Below are 25435 nucleotides of genomic sequence, written 5' to 3'. Positions count from 1 at the left end.
CTATTTTGGGCGAAGAGGCAAGATTTCCATTCTGTCATGATCAAGCTTACTTTTCTAAAATACGTGGACTTGGTCCATTTAAGGATGTTACTGTTAGTTCTTATACAAATGATGTAAGCAACTAGCAATAGAGTTTCTGAGAACAGCTGATGTGAGGAAGATCACAAACCAGACAGGAAAGAGACTGCCCCAACCTCAGATGATGAATCAGGCTTTTAATCCCTTCTTTCCCCAACCCCCTTGCAGCCTGACCCAGTCACATTCTTCAGGAAACTCCCCTGCCTCAAACCCGGCCTGCTCCTTCACGGCGGGCTTGTGACTGGGCTGATCACTGGTAAGCCACATCAGAGAAAAAAAATGGAACGGCTGCCTGCAACTTGGGTTATCAAACGTCTCCCCCCAACGTTTTCTCCCGTTCCGTTCCGGCTCAAACCCTCCTTCCAAAATCAGGTCACTTTAAGGGACATCTGGCTTTCATGAAAAACATTAAAGTGACAAAGCCAGGGATGGGAAAGGAGAGGAGAAAAGAAACGAGCAAACATTTTTGCACAGCAGTGACATCAAGCCAACGATAACCTCAAAAGAAAGAACTTGCATGTGGAATATAACGTAGCACAATGCCACTTCTACTTTTTTGAAAAACGAATCAGCAAACAGAAGAATGGGGGAGAAAGCTATACCAAAGCACATAAGAGCTGTGCTTTAGAGAAAGCTGGGGTCTTTGCGGTCTTTATTTTGGAATGCTGAATGGCAGGCCGGCTCTTGCTCGACTTCTTTTTCGCTCACACATCATGTGTCTAAACAGATCTAAGGAAGTGGTGGGAGCGGCTACAACACGAAGTATGTGATGCTACGTTGTACTTTCTGTGTGTGGCAGGAGCAGCTCCTAGGTGCCAGTGCTGCTGAAACCAAGGCCACATACAGTCTGCACTTTAGGTACCTACAGCTGCGGTTCACATCCTGGGGTCCTTCCTTTGCATCTAGAAGTTTTCTCCAACTTCATTCATCCTTTGTTCTCAGAACTGGGACAGAGCAAAAAAATGCAGAGCGTGTGTGGGTCTCAAGACCAGAATGGAAAACTGATCTAGCATGCTTGAGACAGAGCAGCAGAATGTGGAGTGGGGGTGGGGCGGGGTTAGCGGCAGTTTTAATCGTGTGTGAAGTCTAAAGACAGAGCCAGGTTCAGGCGCGTCTTGCACAGCTCTGGGAAACTCTTCCAGGGTCTGTCTGCATCTTAGATTCCATACTCGGGAGCTGAACAACAAAAATCCTGGATACTCACCTCACCAAAATTCCTCTTCTGAGACCCATCGCATGACTTACAGGTTCCCGTGTCAGCCGGTGCACCGAAAAGGGGCAGACTCATCACTTGTCAGAAGTCTTAAGCTTTCTAGGATCCAACTCAAACCAAGAATACAGGCATCCGTGGTTACAGCGGACATAGGGAGGCCGCGTGCGCGCGGGAAGGCCGACCCAGTTCAGCTGCCCTGCAGAAGAGGAGTTACATCAGGTCGGAAAAATGCTCAGCTCAGCCACCGCAGCGCTAATTACAGAGGTACTCCGCTGAGGTCGACAGGAAGGACGTCAAAGCACGGACTCCAGTCAGTGCAGGGGAAGAACAGAAAGGAGCAGAGAACTACAGCGCACGCAAAGGAACGAAGGGTGTGAGAGTGGACGCGCAGGTTGTGCTTCAGTGAATTTCCGGCAGCGGCGCAGGACCCTTCACATTAAAGACAGAACGTTCCTACTGGTGGCAGAAGTTGCCGTAACAAGCACAGCAGATCTGTTGTAGAAGACGTAAATTCTGTAGCAGTTCCTCAGGGATTTTTCTAACACTCAAACCCAAATTAAAATCTCTTGCCTGAAGCAATACTTAAGTACTACTCAAGATGAAAATAGAGCTAACCCTAGAGGTGAGTTAGTAGAGAAAATTATACCAACTCTAGCAAATTTTTGAATACCTACCGAGAAGTATTTAAGGAATTGTCTGCAAAATTGCCAAACTTGCTGCATATTTTTGCTTGTAAGTAACTTCAATTCCTATGTGGTGCTGACCTAGATTAAGCCTAACCAGTTTAAAAAGTCTTTTGAATGTTGACTGGAATTGTCATTTACCCGGTTTCATCCATCTACAGGAAACCAGACCATAGTCATACATACTTAATGTAAAATGTAGTGCAATTTACTTTCTTTCTGGGACTTGAACCCACGAAACAGGTCAGTCTCTAGAGGACCAGAGCCCAGTTCGGGGATTTCCCTGCTCCAACACACCTACAAGCCCTACGGTGGAAGGGACAAGGTGCTCACTGGACAACGCACATTTCATGTTACAGCCTTCTGTAATCAGTAGAGCAAATATCAGTTCTGCCATTAACAAACGATGCGCCGTGTAGGCCTGGTCTCAAAACCAAAATAACTACCTAAGAAACAATGTCTGTTATTAAATGCAATCTTTTTATTTGTACATTTAGCACTTACATGAGTAAACAAAAAATAAAAATGACTTATTCTAAAATGATAAAATGAGTAAAAAAAAAAAAAAAAAAAACAACAAAAAACAAACAACCGTAAAACAAATGTGGGGTGGTTAAACATCCATCCCACTCTCCATGCTGGGACAAAGGTGAAGTACAGAGAAAGGACACTAGACAGAAACATGGGAGACCAACAATGAGGGAGAAGGAATGATGAAGGTAGAGGAGACCAGGATGGAGGTCACAAAGCTCTTGAAGCAGCTGCTTCTCAGGGCAGCTCCCTTCTCCAGTCTGCTGAAGGAGACACAGGGACGGACAGAGGGCCAAGCTTAGTGTTTTACGCGTCAAAGTACGAGGGCCATCTAGAAGATATTATCCCCGCCCCCCCTCCGTGTCCGTGGGAGAGTGTGAAAACCAGACAGGTGATCCTAAACCGGCACTGTAGCCCTGACGAGTCGAACGCACACAGACCCCGAGCCGTTTAACCGCCGTCCCAGTACAGTCAGTGACGCGAGTTTAAAAGCCCTGATTGGCACGCGTTTGAGGAGATGTGGGAAATTCATGTTGTGACGTCAACTCCACATACATCAAGAGTCCAAAAATACTGAGGGGGCAAGTGTACACTAGAGGTCTCTCAGTTCCCAGGTAGAGGGCGCCAGGACAGCAGCCTAAACGGAGCAAGACCAGGCAATAAGACCAGAGCTCGTACAGTACACAGACGGTGTCACGCAGGGCGTTAGTGTCGTTTGTCCCTCGGGGGCGGGTCGCTGCGGCTGCGGGACTTCCTGCTCCCTCCCACACTGCCTGCGCGGGGCCTGCGGTGGGCATCCCGCCGCTTGTCTCCGTCTCTGTCCCGCCCTCTCTCTCGGTTCCTGTCGCGTTCCCTCTCTCCTTCGCCGCCGCGGCTGCTGCTCCTCGCTGGCCTCTCTCGGCGCTCCTCCTCGCGCTTCTTCTCCTCCTCGCGCTTCTTCTTCTCCTCCTCCTCCTCCTCCCGCTGCTGGAGCTCCTTCCTCCGCTTCTCGCGCTCCCGCATGCGCTCGGCCCGTGCGGCCCGCCTCTCTGTTGCCTGGAGCACACACACCGTAAGCGAGGAGAGTGAAACCGAGGGCACAGCGCAAGATACGGCTGAAGCGGTAAAAAGGTACTTTTTGCACTGAACGCTGGAAAGGGGTCATTTAAGGTTGGTGTGTGCGCGCGCGCGCACGCCTCGAGTTGTTTAGCAGCCAAACAAAAAAAATCACATGCTTGATTGACAAGTTTCACAGCCAAGTGTAGTCTATTCATCTTTTTCAATTTTCAGTCCAATTGCAAAAAGTGCTATATACAAATGTATTTATTATTATTAAAACAGGAAGCAGCTGTGGAGTAAAACAGGAAGCAGCCACTGGTCCTCGTCAGAAGTCCTATTTAGCACATGCACGACAGAGCATAACTGAAAACAAGCCAAACATGCAAAGCAACAGTGGCACTGCCCATGGGCTCCTATAGACAGGTGGGCACACTCACAGCCTGACAGGGCAGATTAACTACACACCGCCAGTACGCAACAGTTTGTTTGTGTGTGTGTGTGTGAGAGAATAAGAGAGTTCTGACCTGCTCCTCAGTGAGGGGAAGCCAGTATATACAAGGGGCTGTTTTGGTTTTACAGAACAGGTCATCCAGCAGTTTGGCAGGAGGCTCTTCTGGTCTCTTTTCTGATCACAGATGAAACAAATCCAAAAGCACCATTACAAGTATAAATCAATCATTTTCCAAATACCAAAGAACTGCGAGCTGCAGCCCATCTGCTCACCCTTCTTGTCGCTTTTCCTCGGTTCGCTCTTTCCCCTCTCCTTGCGTCTCCTCTCCCTGTCCCTGGAGCGAGAGCGGTGGGCTCCGCCCTCTTCTCCGGGCTTGCCAAAGTCTCGGACCTTATCCCGGTCCCACTCCCGCTCTGCCCGTGCCCTCTCCCTCCTCTCCATCTCTCGCTCGCGCTCCGCCCACTGCTCTCTCTCCGGGTGAAGACTGGGCGCGGGAGCGGCCGGACGGGGCCCCCCTGCGGCTCCTCTCTCCTCATCTAGGGGGCGCTCCGCCACAAGCAGGCCTCTGTGGAAGTCCAACTTTGTGGCAAGGTGGGCGTGGTCGAACAGAGAGGGCAGGAATTAATCTCACTGCCTTAAGCCTAGAATGCACTTTCCATGGAAAGGCGTCGTTGACAGTTTAATCCAGTCGCTTACATTCACATTCAGGGAAGCCACAGATTTAGAACACAGTAAGGCGGGATTAAGTGGGTTTATCTGATGAACTCACTTCATCTTGCTGGCAAAAGTCGACGCTGAGGCACTTGGGATTACTCTGCGGCCATTTCACGCCGTGCAGTGCGGCCCGGGTGACCTGGGCCTCCTCCGTGTTGGAGTACTGAGAAGCAGAGAGCGTGGCAACATCACACACACAACGCTCGTGAATGCCATGGAGAGGAAAGTGTTGGGCGTGGCCTCACCGTGACATAGCAATGAGATTTGATTTTATCGATCCAGAAGCCCTCCTCCACCATGGTGCCCGTGCGGTGCAGGAGCTCCTTTAGCTGGCCCAGTGTAAACGGCCGGACCTGAGGAACAAGCGCACAGCACGGCAGCGTTTACGGCATGTGGGGCGCGTCTGGGACGTGCCAGTGTTCCCTACCAGCCGTTATGGTGTTGCAGATCGTCACGCATGACTGGGTGATTGATTACCCCTCTGTCAATATAAATGAATTAAAATTCATTTTTGTCCGTTACCACCTACCCATTGACTTCGTTTCTGTTCCTTACACCAGCAGTTCTCATCCCTTGTATGTCCAGTGACTTCCCAAAAATGAGAGTTTCTGACCTCTTCCTCTGGATCACAAACTAACTGGATTGTGTGTGTGTGCCCGCGCTTCTAAATGTTTTTAAATGTCACTGGCAGCCAAAGATACATTTTTCACTCCTTTTCACAGGCCAGAGAACAGCACTAAAAATGTAGCTCTCTACAGGCAAACGTTTCTATGAACGGCCTCGTCGGCCATATGAAAACGCCCTACAGGCAAGCGAGGAATAGGAAAACGCCGCACAGGCCAGAGGAGGGACATTTACCAGGTTGCAGATGTGAATGATGTTGGAGGGCTTGCCCCGAGGCGGAGACGGCTGCCTGGCAGTACGCACGGGGTCGTCAATAGTGATGCTCACGCCGGATTTCTGATGGCTGATGGAGCGGCGCACCAGCGTCTCGCTGGCCGTGGCTGCGATGCCGACAGGAGGGAGCAAAGTGGCTAAAGGAAACAGCAATCAAGCCAAAAACACAAAACGCTCATTGACTTTGCTGCTAAACTTATGTTGACATGCACATTACAGTGCAACCATGTTTTTTTTCTTCTTTATATTCCGGTGTAATCCCTAAACCAAATCCCCTATAAATGTGATGGTTTCTACTGAATTAACCATTTGTACCACAAATTTGCATTGCAAAAATGCTGAAGAAGCTTCTGGATGGAGAAAATGTCTCACAGCAAAAAGCATACGCCACAACAAACAACCCGTGCTAGTTTGTGAGTGTTACTCAAGCAGTGTTACTGCTCTACTATACTCAAAGGAATTTAGTACTTTAAGAGCCAAAAGACACCGTCCTCACCAGCTTTCATGTCCACATCCTGCTTAGGGAAGTGCAGCTCGGTCTCCATGGAAGTCTCCATTTTGGTTTCGGAGCAGAGCGAGGTTTTTCCTGCCGCCTCTGCTTCCTCCCGCTCCTCATGGCCAGGCTGTCTGGGTTCCTTCTGTCCATTCTCTTGAGTCTCGGAGGGTACAACCTGGTCAAAAGGTGCAGTCAGCTGCATTACAATTTAAAGAGTCAAACTCTGGATCAGCAAAGATGTAAAGAAATGGTCACCCTCAAATGTGCCACAGCATAAAGTTAACGTATTCAATGTAAATCCTCCATTTAAATCAATTTTTCCAGGTACTCTGGCAAAAATTTTGCTGATCAACCAAAACTCGTTTGGTGTGCGAAGTTGTTCTTTACTTTTGTATTGCAGCAGCAAGACAAACATAGTTAGGAAGAAAAGTAGACAACCCAGGCTACGTCCAAAACCATACATTTTGGTTCTAAATAGTATGCCAAAACAGTATTCCCAGGGTGGTTAGTGTGTCCAAAACATTAGAACTTGCAGTAATCGAAAGGTTCCTGGATTATATATTATGTCGGGTGAAAATCTGAAGTGTGCAAACACTGGACGCTATTCAATCCCATGATACTTTTCTGAAGTCAAACTAATAATACGAAATCATGGAAGTCAATGAGGCAGTTTAAGTGCAACACTTTACATGGGTTATTAATAGTATGTCCATTACAAATAAGTGCATAGTGGCCGATTTTAGACATCAGTGCGCAAATCACATGATAAATCATCTCAAACCTGTGTCAAGGCGCAAGTCTTGAAGAAATTCCCTGTTTGTAATTACTAAAATACTGCTACTGCTGAAAGCTTCAACACTTACAATCTTGTGTAAATAACATATGGCTCTGAACATCAGCCTTGCATGACTCAGACTCTCAAAAGTAGACACGCGCGCACACACCTGCGTAACAGTTCGCCGGATTTTCAGATCCTGGTCTCCTCTCTCTTCTCTGTCCTCTTCCGCAGAAAGCTGTGGCTCATCTGGGTGCAGATCCAGCACCGTGTCCTGGGCTAATCCTGGCCTGATGTCTGGAATCAACGACTACAGAAAGAGACGGAACAGCTGAATCCCAACAAAAAAAGAAACACGGACAACGTGCCCTAAGGGCAGCGTCGAAAACGGATGTGTATACAGGATCTTAGAAGCCACCACTGAACGGCTGTAAGCGTGGCCTTACCTTCAGAGAGTCGGTGGAGATGCTGATGGAGGGCTTCTTGGCAGTGACAGCCGTGCTCGCGCCCCACCTCCGCTTGCGGCCTGCTCCTACAGCAGGTCCAGCTGCTGCCTCCGCCTCTCCCTCCGAGCCCCCTGCTCCAGGAGGCGGCTTGCTGCCTACAGACAGACGCAACAAAGCTAGTACTTGGAGACGTGCCTTTCTTCGAGCACACGTTCACATATTAATCGACACCTCCCGCCCGAGCACCCTAACAGAAGCAATGTGCACGACAGAGCCCATGATCAAGTTCACGTGTGATTTAATCATGGCAGTAGGATCAGATTTACAGTTACACGATTTCCTCACCATGTGTGGTTGATAAACTAAGGTGGGTTTTAAACTCCGATATGTAGCGTTGTACTAGACCTACAGGTCCATCACTGCTTACAATGAAACACAGTAGCCTCGAACTGTCATAATGCAATCTACAAGAGCGAATTATTGCACCGCTGCCTTGTCATTCAACAAACTAACTACACCCCAACATTTCAACACAAGCTGACAGATCTCTGGACCAGTTTCAATTCAACCATTTTCCACATCCTTATAAAGTCTTATAGAATATGATGCAGGCATTGTTAGAGGTTATAAGGCATGATGTGGCTATTGACTTTTGTTGCGAGCATCATGAGCGCTGCAGGCTTGGCAAAGATCCACAGAACGAAAACAAATTCAGCAAGAGCTGAGCGAACATCAGTTCTCCACATAGCCAACTAATGTCAGGACACCTCCAGAGTAAAGGAAGGGTGTTCACACTGCTCTCAATTTTACCTCAGGAAGAGAGGGAACATGCACTGCCGCCGTCTTCTTTTACCAAGAAACTCAAATTACAGTGAACAAGTTACAAATACATTTCACCAATTAAAGGCTATAAAATACAGATTTTAAAAAAGAGAGCGAGTCACAGTAAGAACATTTTCTCTCAACCTTAAAATATTTGGCATTTCCAGTTTGGTTATGACTAGTTGCCATTGTCTCTCCTACTGCCAGAGATTGATAGTTCAGGCTCAGATTTAAAAGTGTTTTTATCCAAACACCTGAATTTGTTAAACTATAACGCCAAAAGAACCAGTGAAATGAACTGGGTGATAAAGTAGAACATTTACTTTTTGAACAGGAACTTGTAAATTTCTTGTACACCTCTATTAATTGCAGGGCAGTACCAACATGGAAGGTGAACAATACAGGTATCCTTTCCAATGTGTTTAAGTCAACTCTTGCAACTTCTCAAACTATTAGCTAAACAATTATTTTTAAACCGTGATCAGCTAACTAGACCAATGAAGAGGACAAAATGAAAGATTTGCACTATGAATGTTTCTCTTTGAGAGAATGACAGATACTTACTGCTCAGTGAAATCCTACGAGCTGAGAAAGCCTTTGGGGTGGTGCTCTGAAACAAAGAAATAAACACAGCCCAGCCAAGGGAGAGAGGTGAGACAGGCTGACACGGACACACCCGGGACAAGCAGGAATGTAGAAACCGGAGTGAAAGGGGCAGGGAAGCAAGAAGACAGCCAACAATAAAGAATCTAGATAATGTAACCTCTTCAGGTTGTTGCTGAATCAAGTGTGTTGGTTTAACACTGTACACAAAAATTGGACTACGTTCACAAAGTTTCAAAGTCCGGAGAGAGGTCTTCCCAATTAGTCTGGGATCAATAGTCTAAAAAGCTTAAACAGATGTGGTCTGTCCACTTCAAAACAAAAGCCACACTTTGGTAAAGACAGTGATGCAGTTATAATTCCTAATAAACACTACATGACTTCACCTATGTTGTAAGACAGGGAGCCAGCTAGGGTGATGAAGACTTCTTATACTGTACGTTTTAGTTGATAGGTTTCTACAAATCTACAGTAGCCTTGATTGACTACGTTAAGTACAGCACCTGTATTCATTTTTGGGCTAGGAAAAAAAAAGAAAAAAAAAAAAGTCATATGCTAGCAAAAAAACTGCAACGTGTATTTAAAGTCCTTAAAGTCGAGAACAGGGAGGGACTACTTGTTTCCCGGTACCACTGACACCTGTTCCTCATTGGGTTGGGCTATGGCTCATTCTCACGTCTGCGTCTATCTAGGCAACAACAGTTCAATCGAGGGAGGTTGAGATGTTCTGAGTTGAAATCTGTCATCTGGTTGGCAGATGGACTCTTGTGCAGAAACAGTTTGACAAATCAGAAGAGATGTTACGGTATATTGCTGGAGGCAGCAGAAGAGTCTGTGTGGTGTCTAGCTGCAAGGTGTGGGAGTGGTTCAGTATATCTATGTCAGATTCCATGACACATTGTTGCAGCTCTGAAGCAAGCTGTATTGATTTCCATCAAGTACTAGAACAGCATGCGAGATGGTCAGTGTCACACCACAGTGGTTAGTGCTCTACAATCTTTAGTGTGAAGTGACCCATGACCATCCGCCAGGTTTCACAGTGTCTGTCTGGGCCCTGCTGGTGGAGTTGGCCCACTCCAGTCCATACCAAGCTGGGAAATAAAGATAATAAAAATGTAACATCCAAAAAGGATTTATCTTGAGATCAGTCCAAATGCCTTACTCCGGTTCAGTGATGTCCATAACATCCTTGCTGAGAGCATTAGGCATCAATTTATCTGCATTTCAATTTACCAGTGACCTTAAATCAGAGAGCAAGTACTTCAGGTGCCAGGTTTACCTGTGCAAACAAAGGTCTCTCAAGGACCACACCTCAGGCTTTCGGAAGTCAAAAAACAATCCTGATGGCATAATGTCCGTGCTATTGTTTCGGGGGTGGGGAAACAACTTTTGGCTGCAGACGAGGCGTTCTCTGAGCCAGCTGTTGAGCATCGGCTGGCCCAAGACAGCCACCCTGTCCTACAGGTGAAGTGCACGTCAGAAAGCCTGTTTTCAAAAGTCTAAACAGCAGCTATTCCAAGCCATCTCCACGGGAAACGTGGCCCTCTGTTAAGCAGATGTGTCCCACTGCAGTGCCGAGTCATGGGGCCTATCAGGTATAGCCATGGCACTTGGCAATAGCAGAACAGGTGCAGTAGTGGTAGTAGTATGCAGGTACCATTAGGGGCAATGGAACAGGCATGATCACCTTTCCCACAAAGCAATCAAAGGGGATTTTAAATATCAGCCAGAGAAAGAGCACCCCCTGCTGCTTCCGTCAAGGACAGCATCAGCAAAGGTTCATACAACAGCATGACCATCTCACAAATACCTTCAACAAAGGACTCAAAGTTAACATAAGTGAACTAAGACTGGGAAAATGAGCTGCAATGATCATAAATATTCTAGAAAAGATTAAATGGAAGAGGCCTCAAGCGGCTGACATTACAACCGAAAAAAAATCTACAATAGCAAAATAAATGTACTTTACATACATCTATGCAAACCAACAAGTGATGCATAGACTGTGTATAACTATTTAAAATAAATTCAAAAAGAAGAAACAAAGTTTAAGCAAAGAAACAAAAATAAACAAGTCACTGTAAAGTTCCGTAAGGTGTTGCCGGTTGTTTTGACCGTGGGAGAGCTGATGAACCTCTCCATATTCTTACCTCCTCCAAGCTCCCCGGGGTGAACTCAGCTTCTGCCATGACTGCTTCCTTCACCACGCTGCTGGCGAAGGGAAACGCGTTATGATAAATGACAAACACTCATCACGCTGCCCGTTTGTCGCGGCTGCTCGTGCATTGAAGACCTGAAAGTTTATAGTGAACCTTCAATATCAATCAAGACAAGCAAAAAAAAAAATTCATTTTAATTAAATCTGAACCAAGTTTGATTTTAACATTAATCGAGAATGTGCTTGCTCAGAGGACGTAATAACTTGGAAAGCGCTTTTTATTACCTGAAATTCCTGCTACAAACATCCTTCACATACTGATCAGTCTCATACATTCAGACGCATCGAAATGTTAACAAGGTTGAAGAGAACGCAAGGACGTTTGGCACTATTCTAAGGTGGCTTTCGTGTTCAAGGTTTTCAAAGGGCCATGCTGACTACATTAACGGCGCTTTCTTCATTCACCAAACGGGCACGGAAACCTTGTTTCTCGTCACCAATGCAGCCGAAAGACCCGATGCCTGAGGCCGAGTGTCGAATCGTTAAATAAAGCCCCAGAGTCGCTAGGAAAAAGGCATGTTACTGGAGCTCAGCTTTCTGAGAAGTCGCGGTAAATGCTGCACGTTTTCCTAGCGCCAGCCTCTCCTCGTACTTCACCAGCTTTTCTAGACTCTCGGCGTCACACAACAGGGACCAGCCCACACAGACCTCTCCTTAACGAGCAAATACACACGACGTGCGGTGCTTTTACGAAGTTCACCATCGACGTGATAACAAGCAGCGACACTGGCTAAATGAAACATGGAGCACAGCCATGTTGGATAAAGAAGGAGGAACGCTAGGACCCAATTCTCATAGTCCCACTGCCAGCTAAGTAGTCCCATCAGATGCCTGTCTGGAAAGTCAGCCCTTCTACCATACGAAACCCCCGTAATCTGTAAATAACCGATAAGCTTCCACTCATTGTTCAATTCAGCGCACAGGGAGACGTTTCTATATTAAAACACTCCGCTGATATATACAGGATAATAATAAATGTTATTTAAGATATTCTATACCTTGACACAGAGGGCATAAACGTAAATTGATCTTCACCGCAATAGGCTTCGTTATTTCATTTCACGCAACACGACACCATGTTCCGTAATATCATGCTGGTTTCCTGCCGTTTTCTTTATAAGCAAACATCTGTAGACGAACAGCGTAATCATTTTGGTGGGATGGCCACATGTGCGTTTCTAGGCCGCTCACTGCTGCTGTCCTGCTGGACGTGTCCTTTGCTCGCCACTGATCGAGATTCCTGTGGCCCGTCACTGGCGCACATGCAAGGCGAAGCAAACGCCTCGTATTTCACAGGTTTTACTAATCGCCAAAACTCCGCTATAAATGCTCGTCAGGATGATCGCAACGGCGTGAGAATGACTAAAGGAATTGGGAGGTCCGCTCACAATGGTCAACATAATCTTTCCTACTCTGCGAATGGACACGTTCATGCCTTCAGCACACTAGACCAGACAAATACTGCAAATAGGTACCGTGTTTGGTTTACAAATGAAGAGATTAGTTAGCTAATAGCTGTCCAGTTTGTTCTAGAAATCTCTAATATAAATTAGACAGGTTAAGGTCTTTTTCACTTTGTGTTGTAGTGACATCCCCATTCCCTGCATGACCTCCTCTTATTAAAGTGGCCAGCCTAATAAAATATGTTATATGTCTAATGACCAGGAGCCATCCTTGTTACAGAACTGCGTGAAGGTTTGTTTAATCCCGCTTGGTAAAATATTCACATGCATAATTAAAGACCTCTATATTCTCAGGGGAGAAAGAAAAATAAAAAAAACACATACACACAACACAGATTTACTCCTCATTGGGCTGCTGTTATATTTAAATACTGTGTTTTTTTTATATTGCTTTGTGTTTCTAAGATGGTGCCATGACTCAAACCTTTCAGCGTTGGGTCTGGGATCTTCCTCTGCAGAGTCTTTCCTCCCTTGTGGTTCCTTCTTTTCATCCAGTACTTTGAGGTGAGGCTTCTGCAAAAGCATGGAGAATTGTTAACAGCACATTAAGTAAAACAAATCGAGTTCTCAAGCTGTATTATGTATACATCTAGCTACATAATTCTCCAATTTTGTCCAAAAGACCATGGGACGCTTTTAGATTTTTTTATTGGTGATCCATTTTTATTTTAATCTTATTTTGAAACACTTCTGCATTTTATGTCTGAAAAGAAAGTATTATCTGAAGCTTTTTATGTCTAAAACAGCATTTTTATTTCTCACAAACCCAGCACTAGCTAAAACTGGAAATATATTATTGATCTGTAGCAGGCACTGATTTAAGGCGCACAGTTTGTCATTTACATTCAGTTACAACATTATATTGGCTTTTGAATTTTTACATTTTAGATTTGCAGCAGTGTAATCACCATGATTTAAAAGGTATTCTTTCCTGACTGCTACTACTCACATTTTAGCAATAAATAAAAACAGTGCAACTATGTAAAAAATAAATAAATAAATTATAACATCTGGTCAAATCACACAAGCTGAGTGTGAAAACACAAGCCCTGGAACTTTCATTAAAATTGAGCAACTCATTTGTGAGTCAAACTCTTGTCTGAATTTCTGCTGAGAATTATCCTGCCATTTCACATATATACACATCACACACCTAGAAGCAGATATAACAATTCTTTATTTGTGACAACACGCTGTGTCTATCTCTCAGCCTGTAGCAGTCCACTGGAACAGTATCAAAGGAACATAGAGAGGGAGAGATATGTGTGCAGAAGCATCCAGAAGGTACCTGTGATGGCCAAACTAACTAAATTACACAATGAGTCACAGAGCTTTGTGCACAGGTATCAAGCAGTTTCGCACAATGGCTGAAAATTATTCACACAAAAAAGGACGCATGCTTCAGTAGTTTAAAAAAAATAAATAAATAAATAAATACATTTACTCTATCAATGCATCCATCTCAGAACACTGAATTTCTTACAATTTCACCCAAATTACACAGTGAAGATCCTAGAAGCAGGCCTATTTGGCGATGAGCAAGAAACATCTACAGTATAAACCAGAAACATCTATGGTATGAGCGAGAAGTTCTATGGTAACTCCCTTTCTAATAAGAGTGAACAAAGGCCGGTACCTAATGGTTATGTGGCACAACCTGCAGAATCACTACAAATTATTCAATCATATTTAATATACAGCCACCAGTGGGAAAGTGTTTCTGGATAAATGCCTTCAATATTAATCAAACCCATCAGAGCAGGAGCAGCAACTAGAAAATTTGGTAGTGCAAAAATTCACACAAAATTCCTGACAGTCAAAAAGCACAGAAGTCTTAGTGTTTTTTAAAAAAATGAACCAGCATACAAGAATGTGAGAAAAAGTAAAATAATATTTACTTTAATGATTGATCTGCTTTCTTCATCGTAGTAAATGGCCTGATTTAAGAGGCACTCAACTGTCTGGTGCTGAGATAACATCTATCCATCTATCTATGCATTCTTTCAATAGGGAATTGTACCCTCATTATGTGCTTTTAGCTGCATTAACTGTAACTGATGCAACTGTGAAGCTGACTCTTTGGCTGACCTTGCTGGGAATGATTTCCTCGCTGTTCATTTCCTGCTCCTCTTTTTCTGTGATGCCAGATCTTCCACCTTGTGGTGCGACAGGTGTGCCAGACACACTCACAGGCTGGCCTCGGTTTTCTTTCTCCTGTGCCAAGGCATCCTCCTGGGGGTCTCTCGACTGGGAGGGACAAAGGAATTTTTATGCATATTTGATCAGACCAACTGAGGCAACACCTGTTATGTGCGCTAGTGTGTGCCAAACTTTATTAAGCATGCAAAGAAATCTCTATAGCTAACTATCTGAGAAAATCAGTTTGCCAGCCATCTAATTTACACAACTATTTGGGCATTTCTGAGAAATCATGATTGGTATATCTGTACTTACACAATATATAGGACCAAAAAAATGTTCCATCACAGATAGCAGGGTTTCTGGTGGGCTCTTAATAATTTACTGGATCTAATACACATACTACACCTGGTAATGAACTAAATCTGAGGTGGGCTTGAGCAGAGAAATCACACATTGGCCCCCCTGAGAGTTTTCTAATTTAAACTGAATCTGAAGGTCTTAAATCTTAGCATGCTTTTTTGCATGCTGGTCTAGCTTTCCTTAAGTGTTCATTCAAAACAATGTTACATGCCAATATGAATTTTTCTGCAGCATGATCTAGTAATGCATTTAACTACAAATGGGAAAAAGGTCAAAACCATCTGGCCTCAACAACGCCTGTGGTTTCCACTATAAATGAGTCACCCATTATTAACATGGATATCACTATCCACGTTAATCAACCACTGACTACAGATAAGTAGATAGAGCAAGGCTGGAAAACATTAGAGTTTCAAAAACTGGAGAGTAAATATTCAGTCTTTGACAGGTAAGAACCTATAAGCTGCTCACCCTCCGGCCACCAACCGTGGAGCATGTCCTGTCTTGCGACGAAGACGAACGTGAGGAATGTGATGAAGATCCAGAGTCTGAGTCAGATGAGTCAGTGGTGGACGACGATCGTCTTCCCCTCTTCTCCTTCATCAGTTCCTTCTCACGCTGCTCTGGTGAGGAACGAGGATGTGAAGAGGTCTTGGGTGCATCATGACCTTTTTTGGGCATCTCGTGCTCCGCCTTCTGGATTGTTCCGTCTTCTCGTTGCCCCCCACAGCCTGCCACTGGCTGGATTACGCTTGATGCAGGTACCGCAGCTTCGGGTTTCTCTTCCGATGGAGACTTCGCCTGCACCGGTTTATCCATCTCTGATGTTTTGCTCTCTACATGAGATGCAGAGACAAGGACCCTTTGCCTCATTGTTTGTGGTGACAGCTGACCAGCCAGAACCAGATGTCCCTCGCATTGCTCTGGCTCTTTTGGCTTGACTGGGGAGTGGACAGAGGAAGCGTGCTGTGGTCCTGGGCTGTCAGAGAAGGTACGAGGCCTCTTTGACACTGAGGCTGTGGACAACAACGAGGGTGATGAAGCATCTCTCGACGGATCTCTGAGAAGGCGAAACTTCTTAGAAGTGGACTGCGCTGATGAAGGCATTTTAAGAGTAGGAGAATTAGATGGGCAATGCTCTACTGAATGAACATCGGTGACTGCAGTTTGGTGTTCACCCCGGAGTCCTCCTACTGAGACACTGGCAAGAGAAGTAGAATGAGCCTCAAGACTGAACCTTCCAGTGTCATGCTTCCATGACGGAAGGCAGCCATCACTTTCTCTCTCCTTACCCATCTGCCCATCACTCTGCATAGACTTAATTCTGTCCTCTCTCACATCTGTAGTTTTTCCTCTCTCTTTTTCCTGTGACAAAGTATCTCTTTCTTTCTCTGTCTTCTTTCTCTCCTCTTCCAAGGATCTCTCTTGTTTTAGGCCTTTTATTTTTACTTCTCTTTCAAGCATTTGATGTCTTTCTTTCTTCAAATCTTCTCCTTTCATCCACTCCTGCTCTAGGGCCTTCTCCCTCTCCAGTCTCTCCTGCTCTAGGGCCTTCTCCCTCTCCAGTCTCTCCTGCTCTAGGGCCTTCTCCTTCTCCAGTCTCTCCTGCTCTAGGGCCTTCTCCTTCTCCAGTCTCTCCTGCTCTAGGGCCTTCTCCTTCTCCAGTCTCTCCTGCTCTAGGGCCTTCTCCTTCTCCAGTCTCTCCTGCTCTAGGGCCTTCTCCTTCTCCAGTCTCTCCTGCTCTAGGGCCTTCTCCTTCTCCAGTCTCTCCTGCTCTAGGGCCTTCTCCTTCTCCAGTCTCTCCTGCTCTAGGGCCTTCTCCTTCTCCAGTCTCTCCTGCTCTAGGGCCTTCTCCTTCTCCAGTCTCTCCTGCTCTAGGGCCTTCTCCTTCTCCAGTCTCTCCTGCTCTAGGGCCTTCTCCTTCTCCAGTCTCTCCTGCTCTAGGGCCTTCTCCTTCTCCAGTCTCTCCTGCTCTAGGGCCTTCTCCTTCTCCAGTCTCTCCTGCTCTAGGGCCTTCTCCTTCTCCAGTCTCTCCTGCTCTAGGGCCTTCTCCTTCTCCAGTCTCTCCTGCTCTAGAGCCTTCTCCTTCTCCAGTCTCTCCTGCTCTAGAGCCTTCTCCTTCTCCAGTCTCTCCTGCTCTAGAGCCTTCTCCTTCTCCAGTCTCTCCTGCTCTAGAGCCTTCTCCGTCTCCAGTCTCTCCTGCTCTAGAGCCTTCTCCCTCTCCAGTCTCTCCTGCTCTAGAGCCTTCTCCCTCTCCAGTCTCTCCTGCTCTAGAGCCTTCTCCCTCTCTAGTCTTTCCTTTTCTCTCTGTTTTTCCTTCTCCAAAGCATGCTCATTTTCTATTCTTTTTTGTTCTAAAACTCTCTCCCTCTCCAAAGCTTGTTCTCGTTCCTGTCTCTCCAGTTCTATGGCCTGTTCTCTTTCCTGTACCAATCTCTCTTGCTCTAGTGTTCTTTCTCTCACCAAAGCTTTCTCTCTCTCAACTTTCTCTCGCTCCAATGATTGCCTTTTCTCTTCTTTTTCCAGCTGCAAAGCTCTCTCTCGTTCTTCTTTCTCCCTCTTAAGACCTTCTTGTCTTTCCCGTGTCTCAACGTCCAGGGCTTGTCTGTGATCTTCCCCGTCTCTCGCCAAAGCCTTCTCTTGTTCCTGTCTCTGTCTGTCAAAAGCCTTAAGTTTATGCTCTCTTTCTTCATGTTCTCTTTCTTGCTGTCTCTCCCTTTCTTCATTTTGTTCCCGCAAAAGATGACTACTCCCTTCCTGTCTCAGGACATCTCTGACAACACTCCCTGAAACCTGGCTGTGAGGAAAAGAGGGTTCCACACCCCCTTGCTTGGATATCACTGAGCCAGGATATAACCGAAGCGCTGTCGCATTAGCTGTGTGTGTAATGGCAGACACAACACCCTCGGAATGGCCTCTGCTTGGAATCGTGGAGGTAATGCCAGCGCCGTCGTCTTCCTCCTCGTGCATATGCTGCCCTTTCCCAGAGAAGACTCCTTCGGACTCCATCTTGCGTGCAAGAAGAGTGAGTGGACCTGGTCTACGCGCAGCGAAAGCACTTGCTGGCTCAGGGCTGCTGCTACGGCTACTGGAGCTCCCAGAGCCCGACGTGCTGGATGCACGCTGTCTGGACGACAGTTCTCCTGGACTAGGAGGACTCTGTTTAGGCGTGTCCGGAAGAGGGAATGAAAGCTCGGGTGGAGGGGAGGGCGGAGGAGTCGGCTCCCGGAGCTGTAAGGGAATGTGTGGTGAGGGCTGCTGCACACGAGACTCTCCAGACCTCTGTCTGGGCGGAAGGCTAAGTGGGCGCTCTTCTCGTCTACACTGCTGAGCAGTCGTGTTCCAGTCTTCCTCTTCATCATCGTCATCATCGTCTTCTCCAGCATCACTGTCCTCATCACTCTCCACGGGCGCGTGACTGGAAGATGGGTCCCTCTCACCTATGTTCCCCAGAGACACAGACCCTCCTGCACTAGCAGAGGCAGACGGCTGTGCAGAAACCTCTCTTTCTGTCAGGCCGTTGCCATCCCTTGCTGTGAGACCAAGGCCCTCACTCACTAACGAGGCGGCAGGTTTGTTGTGGTCAGCTAACAAGGGGGCAGTATCCTAGTTGAGAAAGGTAGACAGAACAAGGGATTTGAGATTCACACCACAAAAACTTGTCAGAAATTAGAAAAAATATATAATAGATAGGCATATTACTACAACACACACTTGCCCATATCAACTTGTATTTTGAAAGCATGCCTGTACAATCTACAATCAGGATAAACAACAAGGGTTTAACGGGGGAATTCTCATGGGCCTGACCTTTTCTGGAGCAGAACATTTTGTGCCGTCATTAGTTACAGCATGGTCTTCCTGGTCTGCAAGAGAGACAAGCAGACACGTCAGACCTAAGCAGGGCCATGCCGACCTTGCGGGGCTCCCGTCGCCTGCACTCTGTGCAGGGAACATTTCTGTTATAATGCGAGAACCAGAAAATGAATTCACGTGTGACGCACATACACCCACATTCTGGAAGCACGGAACCTTTCAAAAGGTGATTTTGCATGAACTAGTGCTTTTTAATGCCAAAATATAAGCATGTCTTCCACTAGAATGCACATAGAAAAATGCAATTAGCAAAGGTGAGTGTCTGGCATTTACTGAAGAATTTGCGCACTGGATTTCCCATTGGGTCACATTTGGTCAGTCTGCAATTTTATTCATTATTTTGTGTGTGTGTGTGGAATGCGCAGTTTGAAAAATAAAAGCAAATTAAAATTCAGTCCAAGAGCTTCACATTTTGCCTTTGATGAATGGTTTTCTTGAAGAGATGTACTTGCGCACGGCAGATATTACAGCCCATCTTTCTTTATCCAGTAAAATCAATGCATTTGCTAAATATTCTTGGCTTCACTAGCTGAATTGTTATTCCATCCAAATTTGTCCATTTTTAATATGAATCTGAATACTGATGCATCACAAAACTAGCCAATTACCCTGATTCTTTCTTAGCAGGTGTTACATTCCCAAATAAAATGTACAGCCAAGAATATATGTTTTCACCAGAGCCTATTACTTTACATTGCTAACAAAATGGAGGAAATCTCAAGGGATTTGGTCATTCTCTAGATTCTCTAGAACCAACAGTCTGTGACAAAGAAGACCACGCAATTGCATACATTTGCAATTTATGTTAATTGTAGAATTAATAAAGTTGACAAGGCACAGTGGATTAAAATATGAAGTTTTTTTATAACATGTAAGAAAAACCATGGTTTCCCAATCCTTGATTACTTATTCATCTGTCAAAATACCACTTTTTCATTCTATGCCCATACCTGTGCACAAGTCTATAAGGTCCTGCGATGCATGAATCATATATTATAGGAATCATTACCACAGTTTAGGCTTTTCTCATTTAGCAATTTACTACAGTGCTATGATTGGTTTGGTGTTAATTTTAAACTGCAGTTTGGCAGCATAAGGTCTATGAACCCTCACTTTTCACTGTGTTCTGCAAAGAAATCATGACACCTCCATTCATATCCGATTTTGTTTATGAGAAACAGGTTCCACACAACTTGTGTGTTCCCTTACTTTTGAAGTGCGCGCTTACGGAAGCGTGTACCAACAGCCGCAAAGTAAGCTGGTACTGAACTGCATGAGAAGGGACGCGTTGCATACTTACCCGCAGTCTCAGCTGCTTCACGTGCCTCTCTCTCTAGGCGCTGCCTAAGAAGCTCTTGCTGCTTTGCGAGGTACTGCTTAATGAAGCTGTTCTGACTCATCTCCTCACCGATCTGATACGCAAGCACAGTGAACGTTTTGAGTTCACAGATCGCACTTCTGGCAGATAAAGCACACCACAGAACAGGTGGAAGTAACGACATTGGACTCACCTGGGAGTTAGGCTGCAGACCAGGATGATGGGTGGAGGTTCTCTGAAGATTCTCCAGCATGAGGGCCTGTTGGGAATTTACATACACACACAAACTGCACTGAACAGCTGAATTACAAACAAATCCATCACACACACACACACACACACACACACACACACACACACACACCGTAGGTTGGCCTTAGAGGCTTTATTACTACCTACCCAGGCAGTAACAATGCCATTTCTAAAAACTCCTGCAGTGCTACTGGGCCTGATACGGTAGTGGCATGGTTGAAGAAGTGTGTCTTAACAATGGACTTCCACACAAATAATTGGGCCAATTTTTGGTTATTACTGGTCAGAGGGTGAATGACAAATTGTGCAAGGTATTGGAAGAGCTAGTCTGCAAATGTACAACTAGGAAGTTACAAGGCATGTCTACAAAGTTGACATCTAATAGGGAAGCCAATTAATAATGACTTATTGCATCACGTTAATCACTTTTAATAAAATTGGACATCAAGTAAACTACACAAGACAAAAGTTTGTCTACCACAACAAAAACCCATGATCTTTATTTCAAAGGCTACACACAAACCGCCCCCCCCCCCCCAGTCAAACAAAAAAGAAGAAAACGTTTGCACACAAAGTTTAGACTCTTATGGGGGCGAAATCATTCAGCATGTAGCCGCAATGGGCATGTTATCTAGGCAGTGCAAGCAACCGGATGAACGCACGGATCACAGGTTGTAAATAAACCGGCGATTAGTAGCCAGCCAGCTTGCTTGGTTAACTCGCAAGCCCGAGCTACCGGCAACCCAGACCCAACACTCCGCCCATTTCACCAACGCTACTGGTGTTTACACTTCCCAAACTGGGAAAGGCCGTGACAGCCAGCTGGCGAAAATAAAACACATTAAAGTGTCCGGCGAGAGCACATTTGAAAAGTTCTCTCACCAACGACCAAACGCCTCCCGGTTTCACGACCCCCGCCCTCAGAAACCCCTCGTTAAGCAAACACACAAAGCGGAGACCCGCCGACAACTTCAAAACTACCTAGCGTTAGCTTAGCTTAGCCGGCGACGGCCAACAGCTGGCTGAGGCTGAGGAAAACAAGCACTTCTCTAGGCGGTATCGACTCCGTTTTTGTAGAATTTCAGCGGTCTTAAGACCGTTTCTACAAAAACGCTTGTGGGGGGGACGCAAACGTAACGCCTACACGTCGCACGCAGCCAGCCAGCCAGCCAGCGAGCGAGCGAGCGTTAGCCGGCCAGCGTTAGCCAGCCAACACTCGGCCCCGAGATCGCGCTCCCCGCACCCAAAACTGTGTTTCCAACTGACCCCCTTGAGCCGCTTGATGAGAGCATTTTTCTGTCCGCTCTTCGAGAGGCCTCGTTCTTCCAAGGCCGCTTTTAAGTCGGCCACACGGAGCGACTGAAGCGGCCTCCCGTCCAGCGTAACGTCTTCCAGGTCCGCCATGTTGAAAGCCTCGCGCTCCAGTTCTCGAGCTCGTGCAGCCGCAGCGCCTCCCCCCTCCCCCTGGCGACGTCACTTCCGGAGGAGGTGGGTTTTTGCAACAAAAAAAAAAAAAACGGCCCGAAAATCTTTTTGTCAAAGAACAAAATATAATTTGATGTAAAATACTCAAATATCACACACACACACACGCACAGAAACGGTTGCACTTTTCTTATTGTACTGCAGGAAGTGCCTCCTGGTTTTACACATCTGTTTTTGCAATATGAAGTTGTTTCTTCTGTTTTCAGTCTCACTTTGGCCCCTCTTTTTCATACTGCCATTATGGGATGATTTTCAATAAGATTTAATTTTGATTTTGTTTGTTTGGGTTTTTCTGGCAAAAAAAATCGTCTGCCGTGCTGTGAAGCACACGGGGGCGATATATGCCCCAGTTCTATGCGAGATGGAAATATCTTCAAAGAAGAAGAGAAAGATCATCAGGAAGCGTTATACAATCTATACATTAAAAAAAAAAAGAAAACATCTCAAAATCTTTCACAATTTCCCGGAAGAGCCCTGAATCTTTTTCCCATACATTTCGCAGACGTGAATCCTTCTGTCTTCAGTAGGGTTACAAAAACACCATCATACAACTATTGTGGAGCCTGTCGCCATTAGCTCGGTAGGCTAACCCTGGACAGAGAAGTCGTTGTTTATTCCGTGTTAGACTTTATAAGTATTTAACTCAAACAGTCGGAGATTGATTAAGCTTCTTTTGCACGTCACGAAATTCTCATGGTGTGTATATATGACTGTTAACGTGTACTCTTTGTTCGTGGACACTTGGTACTTTGCACGCTGGGATTGATTCTATGTATTTAGGCAGACTGCATGGTGCTCAGGGCTCGTTTTTCGTGTGAAAGTGTGTGGATGTGCTGGAAACGAACCCAGGCTAAAAACAACAGCCCGACAATCACGCCGAGTGTCTTTGAGTTTGCTGTGCAGGCAGTACTGGGTCTGTTTCTTCTTTGCCAAAAAGGTGGTGACGTGTCATCAGGGTGCAACAGAGGTGTGTCTGTAGCAGGTGTTATGATGCTTTACATGCTACTACAGCCAGCGCATCGCTGTGTGCATTTTGCAGGGTTCTTTAAAAATATCTGATGTCACTATTCTGTGGGCTTATACTTTCTCTCTAATATTCCTCGGACATTCTGAAATGTGTCTTGTGATTTTACACCTCGCACTAATGTGTTTTACCTTCAGTTCTGATCACATTTAATGCAAGGCTTAAATGCTGTCTTTATGAACCTGCCAGTATGCAGTACCTGTATGTCTGTATATCACAATGTCTTTTGATGTAGTGTCACTAAGGTCTGTGCATCTGTGCACACACATCTTTTTCAGGAAACAATACTATTATGCTATCATATTAAAACAGGGTAAGAATAGTACTGTAGTCCAGCTTTGTATCTAAATGCATGTTGTGGATATTTATGTGGGATTTTATCCACTAAAATAAATAGTTTTCCCTTTCCGAATCTCAGCTTGTTTTAAAAACAGAAACGTAAGAGCTATGAGACATTTCAGATTGTTTATGTAGTCACATGACTACAGGGAAGCCTGATATTCAGTTTCAGTAATTGAATTGAGTATGATCATCTCAGTTATATAAGAAACAAACTATTTAACCAGTGAATTATGACTACTGATTAAAATGGGTGAAGATTGAGTATTTATGATCACAGTAACTAAAATTCTGCACTTTTGGTTTTTATTTAGAAAATGGCCTGGTTCCACCATGGCCTGCAAGATGCAAAACAACCACAGCTATCTTCTTTGAAGAACCTTGCTACGAACAGTCACATGCGCCTTGAGTCAAACCTCAAACCGCAAGCTTCGTCTGAGGATTGGCCCCACCCCCCTCAGTCCTCCATCCCAGACCTCCCTCGGGTTTCACAGGATTCGGGGCCCCAAAGTTTGGGAAAGCCCACCTGCATGTCTTCCCTCAACCTGAGGGTGAGCGATGACCCTGAACCTCTGTCTTATGTAACTCTTCAGGAACAGAGGTGTGTGTTAAGCTGGTTTCTGGGCTGGGGTCCTCCTCAAAGAGAACGCTTTCTGCAAGACCTGATTTCAAAGGCAGTACCAGGAAAAGTGAGCAGCTTACTGGAGCAGCTCAATACACTCCAGGTGATACTTACATGCATCATTTTATGTATCGTTCCAAATGAAGCCATGAAAGGTGATCTCAGCACCAGCCTTTAACAAAGATTGGAACCACAACCTGAGATGATACAGAATGATTTCAGAGGCACTGCCAGAGTGTTTGTGAATGAAAAATTGTTAGGTGATAATATTTTCTGAGTTATTACATAAGATGTGCAAAGTCAGTCAATTGTTTATGAAATTATTTATACAGTAGAACAAAGGCTCAATGGCTACATCAGGCTAAACTATAACACATACACATATCTCCAGGCAAACTGAAATGATCAGACAGCTGTCAGTAATCCCTCTAATTACCATATGGATGTCACGTGAAATTCAAAGTGTTAGAAACAAGAAACTGGAGTCAGAAACATAAACAAACTGGCATTCACCAAACACATTTGGCGCACCAGCAGCTGTGGTGGCACATGTTACTTCAAACTGCATATTTTACTTTAACATGTTTTATGGTCACTCATCTTCCTAATATCCCATGTTTCCCTTTAAGGTGAAGGACCGGCCACCCAACATTTTCGAGTGCCAGCTGAGACTCTGGACTCAGTGGTTTGAATCGTGGAATGAAGGGGAGAGGAACGCCTTCCTGAGCAGCCTGGAGGAGAGCGATGCCATCTTTGTGGCGCAGTTCTACAGAGCGCTGGCCAGCACTGCAGGAAGGGACTGAGGCATGTCTAGAAGGACCCGTGTTCTTGAACCTCTGTAGCGTTGAACCGTAAGAACGGCAAAAGGGCCGAGGAAGGCATTCGGGTGCTATTAATGACCTTCATTAACCAGCGTTGAAGATCAGCCAGCCTACTGCCATGCACTTAGTGATGGCTGTATGTGTCTTGACAGGCCCACATAGGAGGTCAGCATAAGCCAATGTGGTTTGGTACACTTGGGGTAAGGCTGGTGGAGACCAGCAATCCTTTTGGTGACACAGCCCAAACTTTAAATATGCCCAGAAAACATTTTGCTGTCCTGTGCCTCACAGATGACTGTCAAATATGCACTGTGCACACTGTCTTTAAATATCATAAATATAAGTTAGTAATACTGGCAGCAAATAAAGCCTAGTTTCATTTTGGCTTCTGGACTGACTTCTTTGACTTTATCGTTTTGATTTACTGATGGGCAAAACTACAAAAGAGAAGATGAAATATGATAAGCTAAATTCTTAAATCATAAATATCACAGTGGACTCATCATCCATGAAAATAAAAGTTCAGTAGATTTTTTGACATGATAGCAAGTTTCGGTGATTGCAGTGTAGATTATAACAAATCTACAGAAAATATTCTTATTGTGTTAAATTTAAAAAATGCATAAAATATACTAAAGTACACCCTCACTATCCATTGGGGGATTGGATGTATGAATTCTCTGGATACCAAAATCCACGGATACTCAAGTATATACATAAACTATACGCACATAATCCTGCATACTTTAAATAATCTCTACATGATTT

The 25435-nt window shown here is 45.2% G+C and overlaps 2 protein-coding genes across 7 annotated transcripts; one reads left to right on the top strand and one right to left on the bottom strand.

Annotated features, from left to right (window-relative positions):
* Positions 1-200: 200 nt before the first annotated feature.
* On the bottom strand, positions 201-21811 carry acin1a (apoptotic chromatin condensation inducer 1a). 4 transcript variants are annotated; one of them, XM_035536086.1, is made up of 19 exons: positions 21643-21811; positions 20318-20383; positions 20107-20218; positions 18741-18796; positions 15402-18536; positions 14517-14675; positions 12853-12941; positions 10898-10958; positions 8709-8754; positions 7323-7477; positions 7046-7186; positions 6102-6297; positions 5567-5742; positions 4954-5061; positions 4764-4871; positions 4267-4573; positions 4068-4168; positions 1283-3540; positions 201-1022 (listed from the first exon to the last, which is right to left on the bottom strand). In XM_035536086.1, the coding sequence occupies exons 1-18, from the start codon at positions 21778-21780 to the stop codon at positions 3211-3213; spliced, it is 5484 nt and encodes a 1827-aa protein (XP_035391979.1). In that variant the 5' UTR covers positions 21781-21811; the 3' UTR covers positions 201-1022; positions 1283-3210. The 4 variants fall into 4 exon arrangements, with proteins under 4 accessions (XP_035391979.1, XP_035391980.1, XP_026884532.2 ...); XM_035536087.1 differs by having other exon boundaries at positions 10898-10955; XM_027028731.2 differs by having other exon boundaries at positions 6102-6276; positions 21643-21810.
* A 287-nt stretch (positions 21812-22098) lies between these two features.
* c18h14orf119 (chromosome 18 C14orf119 homolog) lies at positions 22099-25058 on the top strand. Of its 3 annotated transcripts, none has more exons than XM_027028728.2 (3): positions 22099-22557; positions 23539-23949; positions 24476-25058. In XM_027028728.2, the coding sequence occupies exons 1-3, from the start codon at positions 22555-22557 to the stop codon at positions 24647-24649; spliced, it is 588 nt and encodes a 195-aa protein (XP_026884529.1). In that variant the 5' UTR covers positions 22099-22554; the 3' UTR covers positions 24650-25058. The 3 variants fall into 3 exon arrangements, with proteins under 3 accessions (XP_026884529.1, XP_035391906.1, XP_026884530.1); XM_035536013.1 differs by having other exon boundaries at positions 22101-22441; XM_027028729.2 differs by lacking the exon at positions 22099-22557 and adding an exon at positions 22565-22828.
* The last annotated feature ends 377 nt before the right edge of the window (positions 25059-25435 follow it).

This window comes from Electrophorus electricus, chromosome 18 (genome assembly GCF_013358815.1).
Source record: "Electrophorus electricus isolate fEleEle1 chromosome 18, fEleEle1.pri, whole genome shotgun sequence".
Taxonomy (NCBI): domain Eukaryota; kingdom Metazoa; phylum Chordata; class Actinopteri; order Gymnotiformes; family Gymnotidae; genus Electrophorus; species Electrophorus electricus.
The sequence above is the reverse complement of the archived record's forward strand: the minus strand, read 5'-3'. Positions and strand labels throughout refer to the sequence as shown.

Bases quoted from the DNA above. Each gene is read 5' to 3' on its own strand.
- acin1a (XM_035536086.1), bottom strand. From the start codon at position 21,780: ATGGCGGACCTGGAAGACGTTACGCTGGACGGGAGGCCGCTTCAGTCG. The intron at 14,676-15,401 runs GTGAGCAGCTTA...TGTCCCTCCCAG, and splicing joins CCACGGTTGGTGGCCGGAGG to TCGAGAGACCCCCAGGAGGA. The intron at 7,478-8,708 runs GTAAGTATCTGT...GTCTGTCTGTAG, and splicing joins TCGTAGGATTTCACTGAGCA to GCAGCAAGCCGCCTCCTGGA.
- c18h14orf119 (XM_027028728.2), top strand. The intron at 23,950-24,475 runs GTGATACTTACA...TTTCCCTTTAAG, and splicing joins AGCAGCTCAATACACTCCAG to GTGAAGGACCGGCCACCCAA.